Source organism: Ceratotherium simum, chromosome 4 (genome assembly GCF_057802395.1).
Source record: "Ceratotherium simum simum isolate JZ-2026a chromosome 4, ASM5780239v1, whole genome shotgun sequence".
NCBI lineage: Eukaryota > Metazoa > Chordata > Mammalia > Perissodactyla > Rhinocerotidae > Ceratotherium > Ceratotherium simum.
The window spans coordinates 91,534,260-91,553,450 of NC_141903.1; the positions used below are offsets into that span (position 1 = coordinate 91,534,260).

The window sequence follows — 19,191 nt, forward strand, 5'->3', positions numbered from 1 at the left end:
ATAATAAAATCATTCTTCAAAAGGAATTTTGTATAACCATGGAAATGAATAATGTAGATTTTCTAAAAATTTTGTCAATCACAACAAAACTGAAAAACTTCCCAATAACTTTTACTGTAAGAGTTGGAAGGATCCTTAAAGGCAATTTAATCCAGTGGTTTAAAAGAATTTTCTTAATGCAGCATCTTTTCTTTCAACGAAATATTATACAAGTCTAGCAGGTAAAATAGAAAAAGGGGTTGGAGGGGAGCACAGAAATACCTATCCTGACCGGGGAACAGGGCCTGGACCCTAGCTCACTCCCCACACGTGGCAGCTCACGAGAGATGACAGCTTGAAACCATTGATCTAGTCCAACCTCTCATTTTCAAGGTCTACAGAAGTTAAGGAATTGCCCAAGGTCACACAATTAGCTAGTGACACAGTGGAGATTAGCAGACAGGTATCCATTCTCCCTGTTCAACTTGAACTTATTTTCATTTCTCAAAATAACAGCAATAAAAATGGATACGTCTGACAAAGTTATCAACTTATTTTGAAATCAATAGGTACGGGGGAAAGGAGTACCTTTCCCCGGGCCAATTTCTATTTGGATTTTAGAATTAAGGAAAAAAAAACCCAGACACACAGCCATACATATGCTATAAAGTATACATACTACTTGTGTATTCTTCTAACGTCAACACATTCATTTTGACTTGACAAATGAAAAAAGCCAATTTACTTCTTTCACTATAATTTTGAGAATGCACTATGATCAACATAACAATAAACACCTGAGTTCCAACTTGATGAAAACTGTATCAAGGCCCCTTTTGACTCCACATTGTCTCCTCCTCCAGCACTATCAGCTCTTGGCTGGGTAAGGCCATTTCAATCAAGAGTCACATAAAAAGAGACAAGCCTGACTCTAGATCTGAAAGAGCCTGTCTTCCAAAAGCTGCCGCAGGTCTCTTAGGCAGGAACAACAGCAGGAGTGTGAGCTGGATTTAGGGGTTATGTACAAGACGCAGGCTCTCAAGTTCTAGGACATCAGATCTGCCACTCACCACTTTGTCTTGGACAAATTAGTAAATACTTTTATTTATTTCCCTAGTTGCAAAACATGGAGAAAACTAACCGTCTTGTAGGCTCATCTAAAGCATTAGAGATAACATGTATATTGGCTCACATTAGGTACTAGATAAATAACTGCTTGCCTGTCCCACTTATCAATTGTTTGAGCAAAAACCTAGATATGCAATTCAAGTGCACACTGATAAATTACAAAAAGGAACTGATAAAGAAATATCTGACTCAAGACCAACACACTGATGAAAGTAATTTTTAAAAGAAATACCTGCTGACACCAGAAGACCTCCAGAAGGAAAAAGCAGCACACTCTCCACTGGCTGCCCGTGCTCAACAGAGATAACACTCTGGTTTGTTCGGGCATCAAACATCTTCACAGTATGATCATATGACCCTAAAAAGTCAATTTTGTATTATGTAAATTTCACTCCTCAAAACAACAAAAACTACGTGTGCGTGTGTGTGTGTATTCACACACAAATTTTAAAAGAAGAAAAAGCTTAGATGAAATTTTAAAAAGACACGTATATTCACGAAGATTCAGTACTTCCAATCTCTCTGGTACCACTGCGTGTTTCTCAGGAAGCACTATACCATACTACACAGAATCTGCAACTATTCCTGTCTTTAGGCCACTGTGACCACTGACTTGTCTGGGAATCTCTGCAGGGGCACCCACTAAGACTGAACCCTACTATCTTTGTTTCTTGGCTGCTGAAGCTCTGTGAAAACCAGAGTACTAACCCCATTACAGTTCTGACTGTCTTAGTGCTTTCAAGGCAGCCTGATGCTTCCAAACACATCTGGAGGACAATAAGAACAATCACCAAAAGAAGAAAAAGAAAATAAAGCAATTGGATAAATGGAAATATATTTCTTTATAAAAAGTTTTTAAACTCCTCTATCCCAAGAGTCCCAAAGCAATATTAAAGTATACCATACTAAAATTATCAACTTCAGGGGGAGGGGGAAAGAGTTCACCAACCTGTTACAAAGAGATCCGGGTTCAGTTTGCTAGCACATCCACACCTCACATAATCAGAATGTTCTTTAAATGTCAGAACTTCTTTGGAGTTTGGAATATCCCATAATTTAACTGTATAATCATCAGCTCCAGAGACCACATGATATTTGTCAGCTGTAAAATCTACTGTATGAACTGCTCTGAAAGAGCAAGAATCAGTATATTAAAAAGCAAGAAAAAAATTATATTTCTGGCACCTTTTAACATAAAACATTCCTTTTCCCCAAAGTAACAGAAAAAAATCAACTCAGTTTCAGGGAGTAATTGTAGGGGGACATCATGAGAGAAAAAGAAAACCTTTAAAACAAGTGTTTGTCCCCAAGCCAATTTAAAATTTTAAATACCCCTGCACTATGAAGTTAATAAGAATATTAAACAATAGCCTTAAAATTATATTTTCTAATATGTTAACAATTCTACTAAGCTGCTCAATGAAAGTAAACATTTTAAATGTTGGAACAAGGGTACTTTTCTTTAATTTAAAAAATTTCAAAATGAGTAGTTCTTTAAAAAATTCTAAGACTTGGGCCAGCCCCGTGGCTTAGTGGTTAAGTGCACGCGCTCCGCTGCTGGCGGCCTGGGTTCGGATCCTGGGCGCGCACCAACGCACCGCTTCTCCGGCCATGCTGAGGCTATGTCCCACATACAGGAACTAGAAGGATGTGCAACTATGACATGCAACTGTCTACTGGGGCTTTGGGGGAAAAAAAACAAAAGGAGGAGGATTGGCAATAGATGTTAGCTCAGAGCCGGTCTTCCTCAGCAAAAAAAAAGGAGGATTAGCACAGATGTTAGCTCAGGGCTAATCTTCCTCACACACACACACACACACAAAAATCTAAGACTTGCCACTAAGTAGGATCATGTTAAGTGAATTTCTGTTATATTTTAAATGTTTCACTGATGGGGTAAGACCATCCTGATAATACCCTATAAAAAAAATTTTCAAGATTTTAAATCAATAGCCAATCCAGCAATGACACTGGTAATCCTGGAACAAAATTATAATATTAAATTGCCCTAGACATTCAATTTATCAAAGGACAAAATACTAAATCCAAGAAGAAAGAAAATCCACCTTCCAACTTGACTTCAAAATGAGAACCTCTAATACAGTCCAGGCCTATGAGTTCTCATTAGTAGTTGTGAGGTTGCCTTGAGATCAGTGGTTTGTAATCTCTTTCAGGTCACAGAACCCACTAAGAAGTTAATGAAAGCTAACAGGATGTCTTCCTACATAAACGTACACTTCCTAAAATGTCACATACAGTTTTAGGGAATCCATGAGCCCCATGAAACTGGACTATAGAACTGGACCAAGTTAAGCGTTCTGTCTTAGAACAACCAGGAAATAAGGTACATAAGGTACATAATCTTCATAAAACTGCTCTCTCTGTTTTTATTCAAAGCCCAAAAAATGAATAGAGCTTACAACAAAACAAAACAAAACAAGAACACATAAAAACCAACTGTCTGTAACTGTATGGTGACAAACGTTAACTAGACTTACTGTGGTGATCATTTCACAATATATACAAATATCGAATCATTATGTTGTACATCTGAAACTAACATAATGTTGTATGTTAATTATACCTCAATTAAAAAAAATAAAAGAAAACAAAAAATTGTCTCTTACTTAGTATGGCCTTCAAACTGCCTGAGAGGAGCCCTCCCACTTATATCAAAAAGCTGAACTCGACCATCTTCACTGCCAGCCACCAGCAGTCTACCGTCCTGTCGAAAAGTAGCACAGTATGCCGTGTCTTTAAATCGAGAAAAGGTTTTTATAGGTTCTTGGGAGTACCGGCCATAAATGTGAATCTACAACAAGATAAAAAACACAGAATTTCACCAGATGGCTCAAGATCAGTGGTAAACATAAACTATACTAAAGAAAAATAAATTTAATATTATATTTACCCTTGAAGAAGCTGTGACAGCATAATTATATGGAGGCTGCGGAGAAAAGTCAACTTTTGACACTGCACCAAACTCCTTGATCTGAACAGGGGTCTTAATGAAAAATAATACAGAGTTACAACTGGTAAAACCTATTTAAGCATTATATAATTTCTGTACGTTTCTTTCTTTCTTTTTTTTTTTGTGAGGAAGATCAGCCCTGAGCTAACATCCAATGCCAATCCTCCTCTTTTTTTGCCAAGGAAGATTGGCCCTGGGCTAACATCCATGCCGATTTTCCTCTACTTTATATGGGATGCCGCCACAGCATGGCTTGACAAGCGGTGCATCAGTGCGCGCCCAGAATCCAAACCTGCGAACCCTTGGGCCGCCAAAACGGAGACCATGGACTTAACTGCTGCGCCACTGGGCCGGCCCCAAAGCATTATATAATTTCTTACCAACCATTTCTTTATGTTCTTAGTAATATTTACTAGGTTGTACTTAATATAGAAACATGAAGAAAGCAGAAAAGGTCAAAACCCCAACACCCAGAGTATCCCTGCTGCCATTAAAGTATATAAATATATGGTTGAAAAGCCGCACCCCACTCTTTCTCTTCAGCTGTGGAGTCTTCTGTGATTATTACTGAAATTATTAAAAGTTCTGCCTATACAGCATACATTTAACACCATGTATTTTTAACTGACACAAAAGTCATACCACGCAGGCCATTCTGCACCTTGCTTTCTTTTCACTTAATAACACATCTTAGGTAACTTTACATATGAGCAACAGATTTACCATCCATTACAGGATACATCATAATTTACTTTACCAGTCCACCACTAATGAACACAGGTTTTTCTAAGATTTCTAATATTACAAATAACACTTCAGCTAACATCTTTACACATATATCTTAGCAAATTTGGGTGAGTATATTTATTAAGTTCCAAGCTGTGGAATCTACAAGGCCAAAAGGTATTTTTATCATAATAGATAAGCCAAATTGCCCTCCAAAAAGTCTTCACCAATTTCCCTCCCTCAAGTAACGATGATCAAAATTTTTCATTTGTGCCAATATAACAGACGAAAAATAGTACCCAAATTACTGTTTTAATTTGCATTTCTTCAATTGTAAGTGAAGCTGAGGTTCTTTTAATATATTTATTGGCCATTTAAATTTCTTTTTCCATAAACCTCCCAATCCCAATCTTTTTCCATTTTTCTATTTAGTTGTTCATCTTTAAAAAAAATTTATTTGTAAGCCTTTATAGATAGTCTAGAATAATTAATTTTGAATCACTTTCTCTTTAGATTAAAAAAGGAAAAAAAAATCTTCTTGCATATGAGATTCAAAATCTAAAGTGGAATTCATTTGGCACCAATTAAGCATCGATTCTGTGCTAGGCACTTGTATGATTAAACTGATTACGCAGTAGGGACTTTCATATAAAATTCCAAGAAAAAATATCAGATATCAAATTTTCTGCCCAAACTATAAGCTGCTGACAGATTATCTTTAGTTATTAGTTCTCTGTTAGAGCATCCAAAGTAGAACATACGCTGGAGAAATTGGCATAAATGATATCCCTTCCCCCTCCCCCAGTTATCATCTATACTTACCTTATAGTTGTTCCAGTACTGTGTATCCTGGGTGATTTTTTCACCAAGTATAGGATATGTTTGAATAGCTACAGGCTTATAACCAGCCATAATGTCATATAATTGGACTGATATCCAAGGGTAAATAGTTTGAAATTGACGTTAGAAATAATTATAGTGACTCTGCTTTATGTCTGAAAAAGAAAATATTTTATATACATATGTTATTCATAAACTTGTATATATAGTCATGATTTTCACTCTGCATCCTTTCAAAAGGCTGCATGGTAGCTTATAGATTAGTGACCAATAAACCACTTAGTGTAACACAGAAGAGACAGTCTAAACGAAGCAAGAACAATAGTTAGGGCTACCATATTGCACCATCTACTCAGCTATACAGAGGCTACACAAATGTTCTCACATCTAACCGACAAATTTATAACTCTTGGGAATAAATCTGGCTCAGCCATCCAGTAGTCAAAGCACAGAGAAGCACACAGGTTCAGACCATTCATTTACTGACAACCGAAAACATTAAAGTGAAACTGCAAATACAAAAGTTTCCTGAAAGTAAACTTAAGATGATATTTAATCTATAAGAACAGTCTCGAGACTTGTCTTCCTGAAAGCCTAAAAATGCCGAGAAGAAAGGAAAACAAAGCTAATATTCCAAGGTAGACACTTTAAATTGAAAAGCTTAAAATTAAATTAAAAGCTAATATTCTGATGTAGAAGTTTAAAGTAACAGAAAAGGATAAAAATGAATTAAAACTTTTAACTGACATGTAATTAGGCCAAAGTGTCTTTCCAGACTATTCAACTGCAAAAGAGATTCGATTTTATCAGGTGAATGATTCCAGTGGTGCAACTCATCCTCTATTTCAAAAGGCCTGAAAACAAGGCATGTAACACCAAAATAAATATGGGCAGAATATTTAAAGGTTGTTTTGATGAAACATGGCAATCAAGGATTAAAAGGGGGGAAACTTTTCTGTTCATTCAAGTACCTACAATGTGTGGGACACTGTTCTAGGCACAACAGTGAGTGAAACAGACACGGTCTGTGCCCTCCCATACTCCAATACTCTCCATTTCAGCTGGTGATTGGCACCAGCTAGGAATCTGGATTCAGCCTTGACTTGTTCTTCCTCCTCACTTTAACATCTAAATAGTTAGCGATACCTGCAGATTTTACCTCCCAAATCTTTCTAAACGTCATCATGTCCACTCCACCTAGTTTCACTGCCCTAATTCAGATCTTCTCATCTACTGAAATAGTGCAATATAAGGTCTCCCTGACTCCCTCATCCATCCTCCAATAGTCGTCAGAGTTACCTACTACAATGCAAATCCAGCTTTTGCTACAAAGCCCAACATTACCCAGAAAAGAAGGTCCAAGCTCCTCAACGCGGCATGTAAGGCCCTCTGTGATCTGGCCCTGGCCTACCTTTCCAGCTTCACCTCTTGTTATTTCCTTAACACATTCTGTTCTTTCTTGTCTCAATATCCTTGCTCATCTGTCCTCTCTGACAGGAATTATCTCCTTCTAACCACTTCCTATTTATCATTTAAAGCTCAACTCAAGGATCACATCCTCCAGGAAACCTTCTCTGACCTCCTAAACTGGGTCAGGGGCCTGTCTTCTATAATTCTGCTAGACTCTGCCTATTTATGTAAATACACTTAATCACAGTGCATTGTAATGATTTCTTTTTCCCACTAAACTGAACATTTGGTGTCTGGAAGATTTTTTAAAAAGTGCTCAAAGAATGTTTGTGGAAGGAAAGAAACGAAGTACTGTACTGGGTTCCACGAGAAAACACAAAATTAAAAGCACAAGTGGTGTCTATAATATGACCATTGCCATAGAGCAAAAGTCAACAAACTTTCTGTAAAGGGCCAGATGATAAATATTTTAGGCTTTGCAGGCCAGCAGACAAAATGGAGGATATTATGTAGTTACTTATACAGCAAGAAAGAAAAATATTCCCAAATTTTTGCTTATGAAACCCCGAAAACAATTATGAGTACAAATTTTTGTTTATGAATGAACAGAATGGTATTCTTTGGAGGAGGGGGATAACATTTCACTTAATTCGGGGTTCAAAGTTAATGTTCGCTCTCATCAAACAGACTGCCAACGTTCATCTGTAAAAATCATTCTTAGCTCACTGGCTACCCAAAAACAGGCACTGGGCCAGAGCTAGCCCGCGGGCCTTCGCCCCTTACGAGAGCACAGGCAAGGGGTACGTGACTCTGCCTTAAGAAAAACAGTGCTAAGCTTGAGAAGGAAAAAGTGAGGAGCGGTAGCAGCGGTTTGCCAGATTAAGGCGAGGAACAGCACTGGAGGCGGAGACGCGGGAGCCGGACACAAGGCAAAGGCGCGGAGGCAGCAGGTGATGGAAAGCGAGCAGGCAGAAAGGACGCGGAGCGGCCAGAGCCTGAGACCGAGGCTAGGTGGGTAAGAGTACTCCTGTCCTAGCGTAATACCGGGCAGAGCATCAAATACGCGCTCAAAGCAACGTAGAGAATACTGAGGGCGCAGAGGAGATTTTTAATTCTCACCGGGCGGCTCCCGAAAGCGTCAGCGTGTCTTTAAGTGTGTTATTAGAACGAACTGAGCACTTCAGACGCGGGCTGGGGGCCTCGACAGCGACGGACCCCCACGAGCAAGGACAGAGGGAAACCTGCCCGCCGCCTCGGCGGCGCGGATCACTCCGGGGCCTGAGGCGGCGCAGGGCGGCGGAGGACGTGCCGGCAGAGGAGGAGAATCCCGTCGACGCTAACGCGGGGCCCGCGCGAGGCCGGTTACGGACGGAGCCATCCCGCGGGGCCCGCCCGGCGCCGCCGCGGGGCCGCCTTCACCTACCTCCGCCGGCCCGAGGCTGCGCCCAGACCCCCCGGCTCCAAGCAGAACTTCTGGGACCCCGCCGGCCGCTCCCGCGACGTCCGGGATCACTTGCGGAAAATCACGCGGATCCCGCGGCAGCCGCCGAGACACAGGGGGAACCCAGCGGCCGGCCCGTCGCGGGAAGGTGACGTCACGGCGCAGCTCACGGAGCGACACGGCCCGGGTGACGCGAGGCGGCCCGGTGGGCGGGGCGCTGGGGAGGAGGCGTGGCCGGGGCGATACTGGCCTGGCGCTGGTGACCCGGCGCGGCGGGCTGAACGGCCCGGTGTCTGGCGTGCTCGCGCGGGGAGGGCCGCGGTGCGGCGGCGGGAAGACACCCGGGAGCCCACCGGCGGCAGGGATGCGCGTGGGTTTGGGGCCCGAAAGCGAAAGGAGCAATCGGAAGTGACGTCGGGTCAAAACAAGCCGGCCGGGGGCCTGCAGTGAGTCTGCGGCGGCAGATGGCAAGCCCCTCCCGCCGTGGGCCGTCGAGGGTGGTCGCGAGGCGCCGCGCTCCCGCCCGGCCGGCCCCGGGCCCCGGGCCCCGGGCCCCGCCCGCCGCGGGTGAGCCCGGGCTTCCGCCCGCGGTACGTGAGCGGCGGGCGCTTCCCGGGCGGGGCCCGGCCGGTGCTCCGCGGACTCCGCGCCTGCAGCCTCTGCCCCAGCGGGCGCCTGTCCCGGGACTCGGGGCGCCTGTCGGCGCGAGGCGTCCTTCAGCCTCGTGCACCTTCCTTTCCCTCCAGGGCAGTCCGGGACTAGGAGGAGCCGGGGCTCCCGTCGTGAGCATCCACTGAGGACTAGCACGGTTGCCCGCTTGATCTCGAGGCGCTCTCCCTTCATCCCTCGCTCGCTGTCAGCGAGGTGATCCTACCTACCCTGGGCCCTCCCTCTTTTTCTCACCGCCTCCCCTTCTCGATCATCTTTTTCACCCCTCCTCCTCCTGTTCTTCAGAATTTTGGCCTAGCCAGTCAACTTTGCTTCTCCTCTCTGGAGCAGTGCCACGATAAGGGTTCTATTTCCACTCCTCCCCCCCCCCCCCAAGTACATGTGCTCTTCTCCCACTCAAAGCCTGGTAATTCCATCTGTGAACCCTGATTTATAACATGGAAGATGTTTAGAGCTAGAAAGAATATTAGAGATGCCTGTCTCAACCATCTTCACTTTATAGATGATAGTGAGTCTCAGCAAACGTGCATGATTTGTCTGCCCAGGGTTGCACAGATACTTAGTGGTGATGTTGGGAACGTAAAGCCAGATCTAAACAGCAGGTGTTTGTTGAGCATCGTGCAGGATCATTTCGGGACAGAAAAGAATATGAAACATTGTTAAAATTCAGATCAGAAAAGACTTATGGACCAAGCACTGTTTTGTGTGCAAAGATTAGAGTGGTCCTCATTCTAGAGTTTTCAATTTATTGGGAGTTTAAATGGAAATGTTCAAAAGAACGATAAATGCTAAAATAGAGATATATGCAGGGTGCTGAGAGAGCTCAGGGAGTTGCACTTCGCACAAGCACGCCTCTAGGTAGGAGTCTGTGGGAGATGGCTCTTCCCTCGGGAAACAGCTCGTCTCTTGCAGTACACTTTTAAAGACCTCTGCATTGCAGCTCCGTCTCCATTTGAAGCACAACTCACTTCCTGTTCTGCTTTCCTTTTGCTAAAGTGTGTGGACTTTGTTACCTTTTACTTTCTCTTATTATTAATATTATTACTATTTGTTATTTCTTCAGCTCTTTCTCCCTGGGAAGTTTTGGATTAGTTTAGTGCTGCTTATTGTAAGGGGCAGAGTGATGAAGTCAGAAGAGCTGGATAGGTCCCTGTAACTCATGGGCTCCCTTTTTCTCTTCACTACGGTGGACATAATGATTACCTGCCCTGACTACCCAGAGGATTGTTACAAGGATCAATCTTGGAAAATGTTTTAGAACTGTAAACAGTGGTTATCTGTAAATGTATAGTTTGCCAACCTCCACTGTGATTTTAATGCATTTTTCTCTTTTAATTCCAATTAATTCCAATTTTAAAACACCCTGCACCCTCTCACAATTTGTAAGAGGCAGTAAACCCTACGTAAAAAATTTAACTTGGTGTTAATTTTCTTCCTGTCTCAGTGATTATATATCTAGGACCATAATGTATCTTGGAGTTCATCTTTGTAGAAGCAATTTTAGGTACAATAATGAAATTTCTCTTGAAATTATATTAAGGTCCATAGGGAAGTGCCAGCAATTACTTTAGTGAAAACTCATTTTAAAACAATAGTAAATGATTCAGTAACAGGTGTGCTTATAACCTATGCTTCGAGAGTTAGCATTTATTGAGTTCATGTCTTGACGATCTACATTTGAAGAAAAATCAGTAATTCTTATTTCTTAATACTTATGACAAAGATCGAGATCCAGAAATTACACTTTGATCCTAATGTCCTAGAGATGCTAAAGCAAAGGAAGCCAATCTATAATCTGTACACTTTGTTTTTCATAAAAACCTGTATTAAGTTGCTAACACTTGATCTGAACAAAAACTAAGAAATAAATATATCTTCAGTTCATCATAACCAAGGTTTTATAAAGCTTTTCACTCTCCAAGAATCATGGGTATTATAGACTCTAACAGACTTGAGTACATGAGTTCTATATTTCCTTAAATTCAAACTGAGAGCCACTTACAAACAGCATGTTAAAAAATGAACCTCAGGGGGCTTGCCGGGTGGGGCAAGCGGTTGGGTGCGCGCACTCCGATGTGGTGGCCCGGGGTTCGCCGGTTCGGATCCTGGGCACACACACCGACACACCTCTTGGCAAGCCATGCTGTGGCGGTGTCCCACATAAAGTGGAGGAAGACGGGCATGGATGTTAGCCCAGGCCCAGTCTTCCCCAGCAAAAAAAGAGGATTGGCAGATGTTAGCTCAGGGCTGATCTTCCTCACCAAAAAAAAAAAAAAAAAAGAACCTCAGGTAAGAGGTTAAAGTTTTTACATGAAAGTTTATTTTCATTGTTAGACTGATCTTTTATCCATTTGGCAATATTTGGGAATAGGAAAGGGGAGGAAAGGGTAACTAAAATTTGTTGGACCCTACCGACAGAGGTGAGAATGTTACTGCATTTCATTTGGTCTTCACGAGGATCCTGTGAGGTTAATGGTGGTGTCCCCATTTTACGAGTGAGGCTGAGGCTTTGAGAGGTTCAGTGACCTGTACAGGTTCACACAGCTAGTAAATGGTGACACTTGGATTTGTACCCAGATTCCTCCACCTCTGAACATTGTATGCTTTCTATTATGTATAGGTGCTTGTTAGAGCACTGTTTGCATACTTGATTGAAAATGATTATTTTGTGTACTTTTACCTAAGTTGATATAATATTTTTAATTTTTTTCTTTCAGGTTTTTTAATATCCAAATTGCAAGAATACACTGGATACTGCTCTTATAAAATCAAGAGGAAATCATCAAAAAATGTTTTAATTATTGAAACTACAGTTGAAATCATGGCTACATCAGCAAATCTGGATATTGGAGCCCGGCTGATAGTGGAAGAGTGTCCCACCAGTTACAGTCTGAGTGGCATGCCAGACGTTAAAAGAGAACATCAGCTGGACGCAAGTGCAGAAGAAGGATCAGCTCAGAGTGTTGCCATGGGAATGAAATTCATATTGCCCAACCGATTTGATATGAACGTGTGTTCTCGCTTTGTGAAGTCCTTAAACGAGGAGGATAGTAAAAACATTCAAGATCAGGTTAACTCTGACCTGGAGGTGGCATCTGTCCTCTTTAAAGGTTGAAAGTTATGGTATACATATCTGCATTTGTTTTGTTTTTGTTTATTTGGGGGTTTTTTTCCCCTTTTTGATCATGGGATTTTGAGTTTGGGAAGCGAGTTTGGAAGTCATCTTTTAATATGATTTTCTAGAATCTCACAAAAACCAAAATTAAATAATTTCATATTATATAATGTCCATGAGTACATGTTGATTTTCTTTTAATTTCTTGCTTAACCTTTGTTTACAAATTCTCTAATAAAGTTCCCTATTGTACCTTTTAAAATCATAGGAGAAAAAAATTATTTGCGCCTTTTAGAAACCAGTTAGCTTGACATGCCCTATTCCATGAATATTTGATTGGCGTTAGCTTCGTATTCTTTAATGCAGTGAAGTCTGTCATCATATTGTAGATTTACTTTTATAACAATCTGTTGAATAAAAAACTAATCTCAGAATAAAATTGCTCAAGATTAATACAGATTTTTTTCTGGAACTTTCACTATGGTAGTACAGACTTGAGAAACAGTTGAAGATATTATACCTCATCTACTTCTTTCTTTTTTTTTTTCTTTTTGTGAGGAAGATCAGCCCTGAGCTAACATCTGCCAATCCTCCTCTTTTTGCTGAGGAAGACTGGCCCTAGGCTAACATCTGTGCCCATCTTCCTCCACTTTATATGGGACGCCCCCACAGCATGGCCTGACAAGCAGTGCGTCGGTGCGTACCCGGGATCCGAACCGGCGAACCCCGGGCCGCCGCAGCAGAACGCATGCACTTAACCACTTGTGCCACCGGGCCGGCCCCTCTATTTCTTTTTTAATATAAACATTGATTTAGAACTTTGAAATGCTTTGTCATTAAAATATTGTTTTAATGTGTTTAAATTTGTTTTACTCAGCTGAATGCAATATCCACACATCTCCTCCTGGAATTCAAGTGAGGCACGTCTACACTCCCTCTGCAACAAAGCACTTCTCCCCCATCAAACAGTCGACTACCTTAACCAACAAACACAGAGGAAATGAGGTCTCGACCACACCTCTCTTAGCAAATTGTGAGTATTTCCCACTGATGTATTAAAAAATTCTTATAACTAGGGGCTGGCCCTGTGGCTTAGCGGTTAAGTGCTGGCGCTCCATTGCTGGCAACCCGGGTTCGGATCCCGGGCACGCACCAACGCACCGCTTCTCTGGCCATGCTGAGGCTGCGTCCCACATACAGCAACTAGAGGGATGTGCAAGTATGACATACAACTATCTACTGGGGCTTTGGGGAGAAAAGGAAGAAAAAAAACAAAAAATTCTTATAACCAATATAATGGTTTCAAGAGTTTCACTTTGAAATTATTTTCATTAAGTGCATATTCTATTTTGGAAAACTTAAGTGATGTCCTGGTTTTAGTAATTGAAACCATTTTGACATATTACTGCATATTAAAATATTTCATGTTTTATGTTTCTCTGTTGAGAACAAATACAGATCAAAATATTAATTCTTAAAACCTTTATAGTTTTCCTATAAAAACTGAGTTATTCTGAACTCCGTGCAAAGTAAGACATTGTGAGTGTTTTTGTGTTCTTGGAGTGTGAGGCTTCACATCTTACTTATAAACTAGATCACTGATCAACGGGTAATTTGTAGTAAAAGCTAAGTGATTTCTACTGTAATTTTGAATTTGAATATAATAATATGAATATGAAACCACCTTTTTTAAAACTTAGAATCCATAATTTTAAAAAAAATGTAGAATCATTCTAGAAGAAATAAAATGAAGTTTTTCTATATAAACTAGAAAATATTCTCTCTAGTATGGGTGTGTGAATGAGAGAAAACCAGTTAGCAGTTTGATGTTAGGAGCTTTCTTTGAGAATATGATGTAAATGCATCTGTATTCTAAAGCACGGTGAAATATATGTCTTTACTTTGAAAACACTGTATCCCTCCTGATTTTGAATCACATGCTGTAGCAGTTAAGCCAGGAAGAGTCTGTGACTCTTATCTTCCTATTGGCCATTTCTGTTTTACTTATATTAATTTGCCTGTGCCTCCCAATTGCTTTCCTTTCTGTATGAAGGCCACCGAGTCATATCACTGAAGTCAGGATCAAGTAATACTAATTTTTAAGATGAGCTCTCATAGAACAGTGCCTCTTTTGGCTTTGTTTTAAAATAAAGAGATCATCTTAAAATATTCCAACCATAAAATTTTTGAGCTGAAAAGAAACACCTAGAGATCATATGGTTCACATCCCTCATGTTGCAGACAGAAATGTTTAATCAGTTATCCAAGGTCACACAGCTAATTAGGCACAACTAGGTCTGCACTCAAGAATTTACTCTCAAGGCCAGTTTCCCGTTTACTGCCTCACTCTTCCTAAAGTTAAGAAAAACCCATGGAGTCTTGACATAATGACATTTGGGACTTCAGTGGGGACTCGATCAATAAAAAGACAGAAGTGTGTCTGTGTCCTTTAGACCCAACTTCCTTATAAGTTTGGATACAGGGAACACATTTTAAAAATTAAGTATCTAAACCATTTCTTTGATTGATAAGATCAGTAACAATTTGCATTGTTAATAATTGATCATAACAATTTGTGTATTCATTGGTAATAACACTTTGCAGATGTCAGAATTACCTTAAACATGTAAGAGCCAATTTTCAGATACAGAATGGCTACTTGTTAAGTTAGGGTATATTTGAAGTCAGATTTTTTAAACAATAAAATGGTAGTTTTTGTCTTGGAAGAAAAGAATGCTGCACAAACATGAACAATGAGATGATGGCAGTGTGCCCTACAGATACACATGAAGCTTCTATGGTGTTGTTTCAGCTTTGTCTGTTCACCAGTTGGCCGCTCAGGGAGAGATGCTCTACCTGGCTACCCGTATCGAACAAGGTAATAGCCTATTTGAAAAAGGTATTTAAAACAAATTTAATAGGATTTCTTAGCTTTGTTATTGTTTTATTTTAAGAGAGTATAAAGTTTTAAAGTATAAAGTTTTATTTTAGGAAAGTATAAAGACAAAAAAAAAATAGTTGCATAATCTCACCAGGCAGATAACCCAATAGATAGTTAAAAAAAAAAGTACTATAAATTATAAAAATTATAGCTTCCTTTACCACCCTAGCCGTTTCCCCAAAAGCAAACATTATAAGTTTCTTGTTTACAGAAAACTTTTCTAGAAGACATTTCTGCTAATATTTGGGTTTATATATTGAGAATATGTATGTGCTTTTTGTTATTTACACGAGGGAAAATATTATACCCACTGCATTGCACTTTACTTTTTTCACTTAATATTTTGGAGATCTTTCCAAAAGATTGTATAAAATTTATAAGCACATAAAGATTGATTTCATTCTTTTTAATAGGTCCATGATTTTGCATTGTATTTCATATACATAGACTATGTTTTTATTTTTTAACTAGTTCCCCTGTTGCTGGTTGAATGTAGTTTGTTGCTGTTAAATAACAATATTGTTAGCATTCTTTTTAAGTATATCTATTGGGTAATTTCTACAAGCACAGTCAGCTCTTTAGCATGCCAGTATTGTCGTAGTGGTATTCATATGTGGTGGTGAAATTATATCACAAAAACTGCTTTTCTTTTACATAGAAAATGTTATCAATCACACAGATGAAGAAGGATTTACTCCTCTGATGTGGGCCGCAGCACACGGGCAAATAGCTGTGGTCGAGTTTCTCCTTCAGAATGTAAGGAAAAAGCCTCAGAAAATGTATTATGTACAGTCACTTAAGTTCAGTTAAGTCTTTAGTCACATCTCTGTAGCTCCAGCCAGCTGGATGTAATGGTAGAGGATCCAGAAAGTTTTAAATGCTTTTCATATTCTTGTGGAGCTTGGATCTAGTTGGGCAGGCGAGACTGATCAGACACGAAGCAGTGAGAGAAGATTTAAGGCCCGGCTCCTCTAAGCAGAGGGAACAAAGCCCTGTCAGCCTTGTAGGAGGAGCTTCCTGGAGGCGGGGTTTGACTCCAGAGTGAAGAGCAGTCAGGATGCAGAGAGGGAGGGAGGAAGGCGTCCAGACACCCTGATAACAAGAGCAGCCCTGAGTAGAAGTTGGCATCATTTCCTTGTTAACCCCAGAATGTTACCTGACCTAAGTGTTGAACTGTAATTATTATTGACAGAAATAACAATATTCTTGTTCCCGTGAATTGAAAAGTCTTTTGTCTCCACTTGCCACTCCAGGGTGCTGACCCCCAGCTTTTAGGAAAAGGTCGAGAAAGCGCACTGTCCTTCGCCTGTAGTAAAGGCTACACCGATATTGTCCAAATGCTGCTTGGTTGTGGAGTTGATGTCAATGAATACGATTGGGTGAGTCTGAGATACTAATTTTTAAATTACCATAACTCGAGGATTTATTTGGTTTGGGAAGACATAATAAATCTTATTCAACACTTGGAAGAATAATTAATTGACTTAGTTAAACACCTGGAAGAAAAAGTTAATGTCATAAACTCAAATATTAGTTCTGATTTAAGTATTCACAAAATATTAAAATTACCTTAAACTACTTTTACATGCTCAATTCTTAGTAAAACTTCTCACAGCAGCACTAAATTATTCGAATCTTGCTCACCTTAAAAAACTAAATCACCTTTTCTTTTTGCAGAATGGAGGGACACCTTTGCTTTATGCTGTACATGGAAATCACGTGAAATGTGTAAAAATGTTGTTAGGTAAGCAGATAAACATGAAAATATTTAGAAAGTGAGGACTTTATTTTTCACAAGCTGGCCTCCCCAGGGATTACTCGGGAGCATCACTAACTCTTGCTAACTGCATTAATCCTGCTGCTCCTCACCCTGGAGCACCTGTTGCCATGGCTGCCATGTGGGAGGCGGCTCGTCACAGTGTGCCTGCAGCTGGGCATGTGTCCCTGTTGCTCTTGGGGGTCACGTGTGAATCCACGCTGTGTCCTCCGTCCAGCGTCTGTATGCTTGAGTTCTGTCTGTAGTGGTCCGTGCCTTGCAGCTGCTCTAGAGGATGCCTGTTTGCTGCAAGTGTCTCCCCTCCAACCCACCAAGGTGAATTCTCTGCTCTCTGTCCTCTGTCAGACCATCCTGAAAACACCTTCCAAACTGGCTGAAAATCTGTCCCACTATTTGCACACGAGCAAGTAATAGACAAACATATCCATATTTTCATTTTATTTATGTCGATTTTTCTATTTTGGTATAGAAAATGGAGCTGACCCAACAATTGAAACCGACTCTGGTTATAATTCTATGGATTTAGCTGTAGCCTTGGGCTACAGAAGTGGTAAGCATTTTAGAACTCTCAGGTTTCGTTCTAGTAAAGCTTCATGAATAGTACAAACCAGCGGTCCAGACTGTTTCATCACTTGTAGTCATAGAGCATTGCACGTTATCCCAACTCCTGACAAATACTTTTAACTGTGGGCAAAACCCACAAAGTCCTACAAAGTCTAGAAATGAGTTTGTTACTACTACTTTTCACCAACCCAAATAATTAGTTGCTGGAGGATAAGCACACACCTATTTACAATGTGTTTAACATTGTAGCAAACTATTTATAAAAAGCCTTATAGGGGGCCGGCCTGGTGGAGTAGTGGTTAAATTCATGCTCTCTGCTTTGGCAGCCCAGGGTTCACAGGTTTGAATCCCAGGCACGGACCAATGCACCGCTCATCAAGCCATGCTGTGGTGGCGTCCCACATACAAAGTAGAGGAAGATGGGCACAGATGTTAGCTGAGAGCCAATCTTCCTTACCAAAAAAAAAAAAAAAAAGCCTTATAGTTGCCCTTTTTGTGTTCCTTACAACAACCTTGTGCTCTGACTCTCCTTCAGTTTCAAAATTTAGAAACCAGGAATAAGAAATCCAGTAACTTGGACGATCACTAAGTCAGTGACCGACTGAGTTTTAAGTGTATTTAAGTATTGCATTGCAATCTTATTGCCCTTAGACTATGAATGTATCCTACTTGGAAATTATTTTAGGAAAAATTTGGGGATGTTAATTTGAATTTGATAGTTCTTTTTAAAATTTTGTAATCATCATGCTGTGGTCCTGATCACCTCTCTGTTCTAGTTCAACAGGTTATTGAGTCACATTTATTGAAGCTGCTTCAAAACATCAAGGAGTAGACATCGTCATCAGAAAGTGTTACCTGCCCTGCCATTTACTTTTTGGCCCTTATAAATGATAGTTTTGTTTACTTATAAATTTTTACCTCAGTTGCAATATTTACTGATTTTTAGTAAGTTTTAATAAATATTCCTGAGTAATTCACTGGTTTATAATAAAATTAATGTTGATGCTTTCTTTATAAATGTGTTTTACTACATATTTAAAATTATAAATTAATGTTTTGTGGCATGTAAATTTTTATGGTACAGATAGTTATCTGTCTTTGTATCAAGTGCTGTAATTAAACATTTTCAGAAATTATTCTACCCTATTCATCTTGACGCTTGTATTAACTCATTGACTTTATATAGGTAGGGTTTGCTATAAATCCATAGGGAAAAAGATTGTTATTGTTGAATTAAAAAATGCACAGTGTGACTGTTTACAAAATGATGTTATAAATAAAGTACTTTTTCTGTTAGTTTGCATGCGAGTTTTTTTAAATTTTATAAGATTACTAAGGATTTCCTTAGGATGTTTAGTTTAACCCTCTGTCCTACCAGAACCCTCCATTAGATCAAACAATATAATTAAAATAAATTGAATGTAAGTCAGTCAACAAAGACTTAAGATTGTCATTTCTAGAAGTATATTTAGAATATTTTTCTCTTGTAAATAAGTTTTTCATTAGGAAAAGTCCCCCATGAAAGAGAAGTCAGTTCTTCCATAAAAGTCAGATGCTCTTTCATTCCACTAGAGGAGCACTGTGAGCCTGAGGGACACCACAGTCTGGCAGCGAGAACCAGGGCTCCAAG

General features: G+C 40.1%; 2 protein-coding genes across 12 annotated transcripts in view; one reads left to right on the forward strand and one right to left on the reverse strand.

The window, feature by feature from the left end:
• UTP15 (UTP15 small subunit processome component) overlaps window positions 1–19,191 on the reverse strand; it is a 53,768-nt gene that overhangs the window by 8,862 nt on the left and 25,715 nt on the right. For 2 of the 4 annotated variants that reach the window (XM_087430185.1, XM_087430184.1), the window contains exons 2-6: window positions 5,627–5,799; window positions 4,019–4,111; window positions 3,735–3,919; window positions 2,057–2,235; window positions 1,340–1,465 (exon numbers count right to left, since the gene is read on the reverse strand). In XM_087430185.1, coding sequence (XP_087286311.1) covers window positions 1,340–1,465; window positions 2,057–2,235; window positions 3,735–3,919; window positions 4,019–4,111; window positions 5,627–5,716 — 673 coding nt within the window. In that variant the 5' untranslated portion in view covers window positions 5,717–5,799. Of the gene's footprint in view, window positions 1–1,339; window positions 1,466–2,056; window positions 2,236–3,734; window positions 3,920–4,018; window positions 4,112–5,626; window positions 5,800–8,173; window positions 8,443–8,477; window positions 8,645–19,191 lie in introns of those variants that run through there. The other 2 variants (XM_004420458.3, XM_087430183.1) reach the window with 2 other exon arrangements.
• ANKRA2 (ankyrin repeat family A member 2) lies at window positions 8,745–18,857 on the forward strand. 8 transcript variants are annotated; one of them, XM_087430189.1, is made up of 10 exons: window positions 8,745–8,941; window positions 9,242–9,359; window positions 11,882–12,274; window positions 13,157–13,312; window positions 15,092–15,157; window positions 15,879–15,976; window positions 16,474–16,599; window positions 16,898–16,964; window positions 17,467–17,547; window positions 18,338–18,857. In XM_087430189.1, the coding sequence occupies exons 3-10, from the start codon at window positions 11,986–11,988 to the stop codon at window positions 18,391–18,393; spliced, it is 939 nt and encodes a 312-aa protein (XP_087286315.1). In that variant the 5' UTR covers window positions 8,745–8,941; window positions 9,242–9,359; window positions 11,882–11,985; the 3' UTR covers window positions 18,394–18,857. The 8 variants fall into 8 exon arrangements, with proteins under 8 accessions (XP_087286315.1, XP_087286312.1, XP_087286319.1 ...); XM_087430190.1 differs by lacking the exon at window positions 8,745–8,941 and adding an exon at window positions 8,997–9,085; XM_087430192.1 differs by lacking the exon at window positions 8,745–8,941 and adding an exon at window positions 9,044–9,062.